This window comes from Calidris pugnax, unplaced genomic scaffold (genome assembly GCF_001431845.1).
Source record: "Calidris pugnax isolate Ruff unplaced genomic scaffold, ASM143184v1 scaffold32, whole genome shotgun sequence".
Lineage (NCBI taxonomy): Eukaryota > Metazoa > Chordata > Aves > Charadriiformes > Scolopacidae > Calidris > Calidris pugnax.
This window is the reverse complement of record NW_015090783.1, coordinates 8,968,443-8,977,821: the sequence shown is the minus strand read 5'-3', so window position 1 is coordinate 8,977,821 and position 9,379 is coordinate 8,968,443. Positions and strand designations below refer to the sequence as shown.

Here is a 9,379-nt window from a genome sequence, read left to right as displayed (position 1 = left end):
AAAACTCCTCTTCCGGAGCCGGCCCCTTCCTCCCGCCGCCGGGCACGGCAGCATTATGAAAGGTGAGTTTTCAGGCGTTATTCGCGGTATCACTCTTATTTCATTAGAAATGTTCCGTTCGGGCTGGCGTGCGTCCCCCCCGTCATTATTACAGCAAAAGAGACTCGGGTGACGTGGGTGTCCCTCAGAATTCCGTGACCGTTTGAAGAAACCCGTTTGTTTTCTACCTTGAACCCGTGTGTTCTGTGGAGCATTTTGGGTGGGTGTTAAACTCTAAGCCTCGGATTTAGATAGGTACGTTTAAAGAGTTTCACTTATTATGTGTACTAGTTTTTTTTTTTTTTAATCTGAGCACTTTTCTTTTAAAAGCAGCTTGGCATTTCACAGGAAATAGTCTGTCCTTCCTAAGTTTCTCTCCTACACCCTCCTACTTCTGCGCTTCGCAGTGGCTCTCAGTTGTGCCTGTTATTTTTGCTGCTGGGCCTGCCCTTGCCTTCTCTCTCTCGTGGGCCAACCCACTTTAAATCTCCATTTCATTCCCCCTCAAAACATTTCCTTCCGAGAGAGCTTTTGACGATAAGGGACAGGAATGGAGAATTTCGTCACCAGTTAAAGCAATTTAAATACTGTCAGATGGGCGTAGCAGCCTTTGGGGAGCAGCATGACAGACTTTTGTTCACAAAGCAGGTTACAGTTGATTGGGAGACTTTGTCCCTTCTAATTAATTGATATGGAAAATTAAACCTCTTCAGAGAGAATGCCCAACACAACTCCTGGTAAACAATAAAAGGCAAAAATCATTGCAAAGAGAATCTACTGCTTAGATTTAAGAAGTAATTCAGACTATGGAGAAAGTCCAATCTTCCCTGTAATTCAACTGATGGTGATACAAAGCCTTGAGAAGTGGAGATGAACCAAGACAAATCTCTTTGTCACTAGTGTCAACTTAGTATCATGACACTTACAGCTGAACACCCAAACTTTAAATGTATGTAAATATTGCTCTATTTCCTGTAAGAACTAGTAGTTGAGGGGTACCAGGGACTTAAGGCAAAATAATTTAGATGCAGTAGGAGTCTAAAAACCATCCAGGCACTGAAGCACAGGCCACTGAAAGTACCTGGGTGCCAGCCTTTTAGAGAAGTAAGCTCACCACTGGAGCACCTCAGACTTTCTGAGAGCTGCCCCCATCTCACAGGCATCACAAGATTCCTGTAGGCAGCATCTGTGAAGCCACCCGCTTGCTGCAACCATTTGACAGCTCACAAGCTGCCCAGAGCCCTCCTTCAATCCACAGCCTGTAACGCCTGAAAGGGATCTGCTCCAGCTGGCTGGGGACTCCCAGTCAGACCCAGTCCCTTAGGTGTCCTCCCAGTAACTTGTGATGGTGAAGGCAGAAGTGTGACTGGGCATGAATCAGCATCCAAGTGTCCCACGCTACCCAGTGAGCTTTAAGCATCAGACTATCTGGGGCCTGTTGCAGTCACTCTTTAGAGATCATCCCCGTTTATCAGTAATTAAAGTCCAGTGTATCAGTAAATATCAGTAAATAAAATCCTTCCTCCATGTTCCAGATCTCATACAAGCCCCCTTGCAGGGGCTTGCAGCCCCCATTTCTTCTCTGCCCTGTTGCACGTTATCCAGGAAAACTTTGCATGTTCAGGTCTTTCTGGGCCATCCTCCACACCAGGAGAGAAGAGCAGGAGTCCTGCAAGTCAGGGGTGCTAACTTTGTCCTTGTACCTTGAGCAGTCCTCACTGTTGCCCTCTGTGAAAGGGACACACAAGCTTTGTCCTCAGATGGTGGGCTTTAGTTAACGTTTTCAAAATAATTTGTGTTACTTTACTAAAAAGAAAAAAGAGCGAAGGATACTTATTAGCATCATTTTCCAGAGAATCCCACAGAAATGGAATTAAGGACATGTTCTTCGCTTTCTTTTACCTGCCATGTGTTCTGTTCTTGGCTTTTAGCTGAACATGTTCTCTGCCAGGAAGATGTCAGGAGTTTGCAGAGCCATCGGATTCCATCCCTTCAGATCCCATTCTGTATCCAGGACTTCTCCAAACTTGGCTTTCGTGCCAGCCTGTCTTCCCCCAGATCCGCTGGATGTAGAGGAGCTGCAGCGCTTTGTGTCCAACTCCAAGAGGCTGTTTGTAATGACTGGAGCTGGAATCTCGACGGAATCGGGGATCCCAGATTACCGCTCTGAAGGTGTGGGGCTCTACGCCAGGACAGACAGACGGCCCATCCAGCATGCTGAGTTTGTTCGTAGTGCCAGTGCCCGGCAGCGGTACTGGGCAAGGAACTTTGTGGGCTGGCCCCAGTTCTCCTCCCATCAGCCAAACAGAGCACACCTGGTACTGAGAGACTGGGAAAAGCTGGGGAAGCTGCACTGGCTGGTGACCCAGAACGTGGATGCCCTTCACGCCAAAGCCGGGAGCCAGCGCATGACGGAATTGCACGGCTGCACGCACAGGTACTCGCTGCTGGCAGAGGGAGGATGGTTAATCTGGTCTCGTTCAGGGTGACTGACAAGCAGGCACAGTGTTGGCTGCTGAGATAGGAGGCAAAATGTCAGTGTTCCTGGAGATGACATGCTCAGAGGTAGTGTTGGGCTGGGGCGGAGAAAAAGATTACAAAACAGCACTGTTCACAGCACAGCATTTAAGAAAAATGAACACTACCCCATTTATGGTAGTGTTGGGCTGGGGCGGAGAAAAAGATCACAAAACAGCACTGTTCACAGCACACTATTTAAGAAAAATGAACACTACCCCGTTTATTTTTTTTAACATTATTTGGATCATTTACCTTGGAGCCTGCATCAATCAGAATTTCCCCTTTCCTTGCTATAGCAAATGTCCTCTTAGTGAAGAGGACAAAGGGATCCTGAGGATGGAAAGATTATCCCAGACTAAGCAGAGTAGGTAGTGCTAGAAATGCACGGGATGAACAGACTGGAGAAAAGCCACCACAGCCTGGCTGTGGTGACCCAAAGTTTCCAGATAAAAAAGCACAGCCTGCACTGGGAGAGAGGATGCACAGTAGGGTAGAAAGCACTTTTCTAAAGCATTCCTTCAAAGCAACAATAGGAGGTAGGAAGACAACTCCTTGACCTGTACTATTTGATAAATAAATGTGGATAATGACCGCAGACTTTCCACGCCTTCTAAGGAACAAGTTACAGACTCCGGATCTTCAGCTGACATGAAACTCTTTATTAAGACTTTGCTTTGAATTTCAGGGTTTTCTGCCTGGACTGTGGAGACCAGATCTTGCGCTCTGAGCTTCAGGAGCACTTTGAAGCTCTGAATCCTACCTGGAAAGCTGAAGCATTCGGTGTGGCTCCGGATGGGGATGTCTTCCTGACGGATGAGCAAGTGCGTAATTTCCAAGTCCCAGCCTGCCGTAAATGTGGTGGAATCCTGAAGCCTGACGTGACATTCTTTGGAGATACGGTGAGCCGGGAAAAAGTGGATTTTGTGCACCAACGTCTGGCAGAATCAGACTCCATGCTGGTGGCAGGATCCTCTATGCAGGTAAATAGGTCTTTCTCCCACACCGCATTCCTATTTCTGTGCTACTCTGCCTGCAACAATCCTTAATCCCCCCAATTTAGGACTACTAATTGCTGGGGGACCACAACAGCCTCTCCAGAGCTTCTCTGTATTTTATTTTTACTGTGGTTGGAATCTGGCTTCACAGTTGGCCTGCTCGGGCTTCCCTGTCACTTTATTGCCAGTCTGCTTCATCCTGCTATAAATAACTTCATTCAGATCTCTCTCTGCTACCTCCTCCATCGGTAACATCATAGGTTTACAATTGCCCATAAAGCAGAGATACCTGATAAATTCAGCCCTGCCAGAGATCACCACTCCACATTTTTTTGCTTGAATTCTTCAGCCTTTGGCAGCTTTCTAGGCCTCATGGCAGACTGCGTGAAATACTAGATTTTAGGACCTCTAATTCCTAATTAAATTTTCCATAAGAGAGCTGAAATATCTCTGCTTGCTGCTTAGGATTGTCCTTTGTGTCACCTGTTTTCTCCATTAGCTTCCTATCTATAAAGTAAGGTAGTTGAGAAGCCCCCGTTGTTTAGCCATGGAAACTTTTGGAATAGAGTTTGTATAAGAGAAATTTTTCCAGGAACAAGTTCTATAACATTAAAAAAAATTTACTCTAATGTCTCCCAAAATGAGATAAAACCAAGGCTGCCTGATTGCAATTCTCTTGGCTTCAGGATACTGGAGACAAATTCCTTGAGCTTGACTTCTTAAGCTTATAATCCTTTGTACAGGAATGATTGAAATGCCTTAGGTTCATTCTTGTACTACCTAAGCTAACCCATGTGAGAACCATCAAAGTAGAAACATTTAAGTACCTATGATAACTAATAAAAACTGCTGCAGAGATTTACTAAAAGACAAGGACATTTCCCTTCAATGTACTATGAAGTTTCAGTTCCTATGAAACTGCAAATCCTTCAGTGACAGAGGTTAAAAGCTGTTCTTTTCTGCGCGCTCCTGGAATGAAGAACTTTCTTACCTGAATTCAGTGCCGTTGCCTAACACAGCACGTACACACAGCCTCTTTTCCCACTGCCAACAGCAATTATTTTGCTTTCCTTGCTCCTTTCTGTAGCTCTTCTTTTGCCTAACCTGCCAGTAATTTTGTTTTCTGCTATTCCTGCAGGTATACTCTGGTTACAGGTTTGCTCTCGCTGCCCGGGAGAAGCAGCTGCCAATTGCAATCCTCAACATTGGGCCCACAAGGTTGGACCACTTTGCTTCCTTAAAACTGAATTCCCGCTGTGGAGAGCTGCTGCCTTTGATTGTTGTAAATGACCCAACGAGCTGAGCTTCAGTAGCTATCAGGAGTAAAATTATTTCTACAAGGTGAGTACCTTCCCTGGTCAGTCACTTTACAGGGTAAGAAGATGGGTTCCCATCAGATACTGAGACTGAGATGTGCTGACTAAAAATACATTCCCACAATGTACACCAAAATGTGGCTGCAAATTTTCATCTGTAACTGGTATGCTCTGATGGGCCATGATACTGTTTCCTGTGCTCATAAACAAAAAGCATACAAAGTGCGAATGCTCCCAAAATTGGGCAAGAGTAACCAGAAGACTCAGCAGTGTTGAGTTCCAATCCATTTGTCACAAACAGAAAACTACAAGGAACGATCTGCAAATTCAGAGGACCTGATCCAACACCAGCAGTGTTGAGTTCCAATCCATTTGTCACAACCAGAAAACAACAAGGAACAATCTGCAAATTCAGAGAACCTGATCAACACCGTTGCCTTTGCAACGGACAATTCAAAAGCTCTGCCTGGTTGAAAAGATCCAGCTAATCCTAATCAAAACTGCTGTTTAAAATAATCAATTCTATTTATAAAGCAGCTTCTTCCCTCCAGTCCTGCAGGACTCAATCTCAAAAAGGGAAAACTTTGATGTAAGAGGCAGCTGCGAGATGCAGTGCGTGGCCCCCGATGACACCAGGAGAGGGCAGCAAGACTCCCACATGGCAACCTGTCCAGTTTTTTTCCACTGAAGCCATCTCCACTTACCAGGAAATGGGATGATGATGAAAAAAGTACTTTTGTGCCTTCCCTTGCCATTGTTAACAGTGCCTTTTCATTCACTGGGACGGGATAATCAGTCTACCATATCTGAGAACAAAATACCTTTCTTATAAATGTCCCCAGAGAAGAACGAGGGACACAGATTTTGACCGAGTAACTTGATGCAACAGCAAAGGAGGGCGATGTGGAAAACCACAATATCTGCTGGAGGATCCAGTACCACTAGTGGGCAACTGTGGAGTGTGCAGAGGAAAAGGAGGCAAGAGGAACTGTAGTTGTCATTAAAAAAAAAAAAAGCAGCTGAACAAGAATACTGCTCTTCTACAAGATTATTTAGAAGCACAGACTATAAGGCTGACGCCTTCTAGCACGGAGGCAAAGTTAATATTTCTCTCAACTGCCAGTTGACAAGCTAAACTGCACACTATCTATCTGCACCCTTTAAAAATTATATATTGTTGAGATGCCAGAGGAGTTATTTTAAGCTAATCTGACCAGAACTGCTTCCAGTGTGGCTGCTACATTTTCCGGAATGCATTTTTTTGAAGATGTTACTTAATTAATGAATAGCTAAGTAGTGAATTAAAATTGTTTACAAGACTGATACTATTTGCATTGTAATTTCCTCTCCCTCCTATGATTTATTTAAGTACAGTCTCAATAGCCATCTTAGATTATTTTTTCCTTGCAAAAATGCAGGATGTAATTACTAACAGCTGATGAATTAAGAGAAATACAATTAAATCTGTACAATAGGTCTCCCTCAGGAGGTAATCTCAAACTATTAATAGATGTAATTTTCCACTCTCATAACAGGAGATCCATCACTACTGGGTAACCATTTTTTGTTGATCCTTAGGGTGGTAACATAAGCAATATTAAACCATTTATGGAGTAAAAGACAGAATCTTGCCTAGACTAGGACACTAAATTTTTGACCCGACCTTCCACATGAATCTGCTGCTCCCCTTCTGGCAATGAGGGGGATTAATTGTTGGGGTCTTCCAAATTCCCCAGTCCTATTCTCCACATAACATGTCCTGTGTTAATATTTTGGCAAGAAACTGTAACAAGCGGTTGGAAGCAAGGATGCCAGAGACAGCTACTAAAAGGTCAAGTAGCAAAGCAAGGACAACTGACCACATGATGCAAAGTTTGGTTTTGCTTTGTTGTTGATTCAAATCCATGCCAGGCAGGAGCAAGTAAAGCACAGAATCTAAGTGATACTTAGGCACCTGATTTCCGCAGAAGGTAGAGGGAATTAAGATACTTAAAATATTTCATGTTAAGTATCTTAATATAGCCACGTTTAACATGGCTATAACGGATCAGAGGAGAGATGGCTTCACTTAGAAGCCAAGGGAGATAAGTTCACAACCCCTGCCTGAATTGTGCAGTCATTTAATGGATCCCATTACCCAGCAGGTTAGGTATCTGCTGTTTGGTGGTGAGGAAAGCTCACAGATGTCATTGCATCTGTAGCATAGTACAGCTGTCCTGCCAACCAAAGCTTTTGCAGAAATCATCACTAAGGCATAGCAGAGTCTCCACATGCAGCCAGGGAGCTTGCACAGAGTGTTTAGTCACATAGGTTTGTCCGTGTAAGAAGAGATATTTATGCCTCCTTAGCAGAGGAACTGGGGCTGGGTTTCTCACTATCCCTGTCTCCGGGACCACCTTGAAACTTGCATGACATAGGTGTGTTAAAAACAGGGGATGAAGGTTTAGTGCCAGTAGAGCCAGCATTTTGAGATGTGGGAGCATTGCCAAGAGGTCTAAAATAAGAAAGCATTTCCAGTGAGGACTTGGCGTTAGCAACGTGACAGGTAACTAAACTTCCCACATCTCTCCCTGCCTCTTCTCCAGTTCAGCAGCTGAGCCTGTGGGAGAGGAGTCAGGGTGTCTCCTCAGTGTCACTAATGAGTTGTGTCACCCTGACCCTTCAATAATCACGCTGTACACTTTTAAGTCACTAGGACAATGACTTACAGTAAATGAACATTAAATTTCCTGTGCATGGTTTATTACTATGTGTTAATGAGCATATATATACAAATATACAAGGCTGAGGCAAAGGAATTCCATATTTTTTTTCTGCTAAGCTGATCCAGCACGAGTAAAATTGACTTCTTTTAGAAAACGATCAGAGCATTTCACCACTTAACATGTTCCCCAAGACACCATTGAGAAGTTCATTCGCTCAACTGAGAAATGCCAGAGAAAGTCTAAAGATTCTACACCAAAAGCCAGATCTACATCACTCTAATGCTGATTGACACCTTCCCTTGTCACTCCTTGGGGACTATTTGTGTGGGAAGATGCAATGCAGAGAGATAAGAGCTATCAGAAGATAACTATGTCATTGCAGGTAGCTAGCAAAGACCTATCTTGAGAAGTTCGTGTTTCTCATCTTACTGATGTAGTTACCAGCCTGGAGGGAGTTACAGAAACCTCCAGGGCTGAGCACTATAGGATGCAAATTAGCCATGCTGTGGGAAAACAACAAACTCAGTAAAATCATTGACCTAGTGTTCAGCTTTATTCTCTCAGCCTACACAGAGTTTGCAAGGGAGGAGAGGGAGAAATATTGCTCCTAAAAGTCTAAACAAAAAGAGGTAATCTTTGTGTTACTGGCTGAAACTAACAGAAAAAGTGTGTAACAGAGCCTGAGCAGTGTTCTATTCCCCCATCACCAGGAAGGAAACACAGATCATTTCTATCTACCTTGTCTGCTTTAAGCCAGCCTCATCCTCCACATGATTCAATCATCTTCTGCCTTTTCTGACTCTCTCTTGTTAGACTAGTCCAGCAGTATTTTAGATCAGGGCTTGAAGCTGTAGCTCTGTCCACCTGTGAGTGGCAAAAGGACACATCAGACAACAACACAAGGACAGGGTTGGTTTTTTACCACAAAATTAGCTGAATCAATAGCTTATGTTCTTCCCTTTTTCTTACAGCTGTTCCTACTAGGACAAGCTCCTGAGGTTTGGATAGAGGAGCTGAGTGCCTTATAATGGGTTTTTCTGCTGCTCCTCTGAAAGTGGGGTTGAAGTTACCCAAAACAAATAAAAGCTGCTTCCCATTTGGCAAATCTTGATTTTGTTTCTGGGCAAATTCTCAGAGCAAACTTTGCAATTGAGTCCTGCGGCCTGAGAAAGATATTTCACATCCTGTGCTCCAGTGAGAGCAACACAGATTGCAGATGGCCTGGAGGACTTGTGCCTGGTGGGTACAGTGTAAGTGCTGCCTCCCACATCTTCCAGTCAGATCACTCCTCCTGACAGACCTGCTTATTCATGACTTCTGGAAAAGGACCAAAGACCCCAGGCATGCTGAACTTGAGAGGTTCAGGAACCCTGGAGTGAAGGAGACTAAATATACCCTCCAGAGTGTGCCTCGTCCCCTGTGACAGCCTTGGATGTCACCCTTTCCCAGTCTTTGCAGCTGTGAGAAGGTGAGAAAGAAGAAAAAAAAAGAAAAAGTATTTCAAACCAGTGCCAACTTACTGGTTTCCTCAGTCTGTTCATTCAAAACCTGGGGCTTGGGCAGGAAAGACGGAGTCTCACATAACCTGTCCTAGGACAGCCACAAGTAAACAGCAACTGAAAGCAACAAGCTGTCTGAAGTCAATGTGAAAAGAATGAGGAGGGTCTCAGCCAAACGCCTGACGTCAGAGTTCCTTATCACTACACCCAGCCTTTCTTTATGGTGTCTCAGTGCAGGGTTTTTGAGATCTGAATTAACTTGGCCTTAGCAATCATGTTTTTAGATTACAGAAAAGATAATAGTG

General features: G+C 44.2%; 1 protein-coding gene across 4 annotated transcripts; it reads left to right on the top strand.

The window, feature by feature from the left end:
* On the top strand, window positions 1-8,680 carry SIRT4 (sirtuin 4). Of its 4 annotated transcripts, XR_001414007.1 has the most exons (6): window positions 1-62; window positions 1,971-2,476; window positions 3,245-3,539; window positions 4,693-4,895; window positions 5,172-5,220; window positions 5,304-6,193. XR_001414007.1 is itself a non-coding variant. In XM_014960653.1 (5 exons), exons 2-4 carry the CDS (start codon window positions 1,977-1,979, stop codon window positions 4,855-4,857), a joined length of 960 nt encoding a protein of 319 aa, XP_014816139.1. In that variant the 5' UTR covers window positions 1-62; window positions 1,971-1,976; the 3' UTR covers window positions 4,858-4,895; window positions 8,547-8,680. The 4 variants fall into 4 exon arrangements, 3 of the variants coding, with proteins under 3 accessions (XP_014816139.1, XP_014816131.1, XP_014816120.1); XM_014960653.1 differs by lacking the exons at window positions 5,172-5,220; window positions 5,304-6,193 and adding an exon at window positions 8,547-8,680; XM_014960645.1 differs by lacking the exon at window positions 5,172-5,220 and having other exon boundaries at window positions 5,422-6,193.
* The last annotated feature ends 699 nt before the right edge of the window (window positions 8,681-9,379 follow it).

Excerpts from the sequence above, each read along its gene's own strand:
- SIRT4 (XM_014960653.1), top strand. The coding sequence starts at position 1,977 with ATGTTCTCTGCCAGGAAGATGTCAGGAGTTTGCAGAGCCATCGGATTC. Across the intron at positions 2,477-3,244 it reads TTGCACGGCTGCACGCACAG|GGTTTTCTGCCTGGACTGTG; the intron begins GTACTCGCTGCT and ends TTTGAATTTCAG. Across the intron at positions 3,540-4,692 it reads TGGCAGGATCCTCTATGCAG|GTATACTCTGGTTACAGGTT; the intron begins GTAAATAGGTCT and ends CTATTCCTGCAG.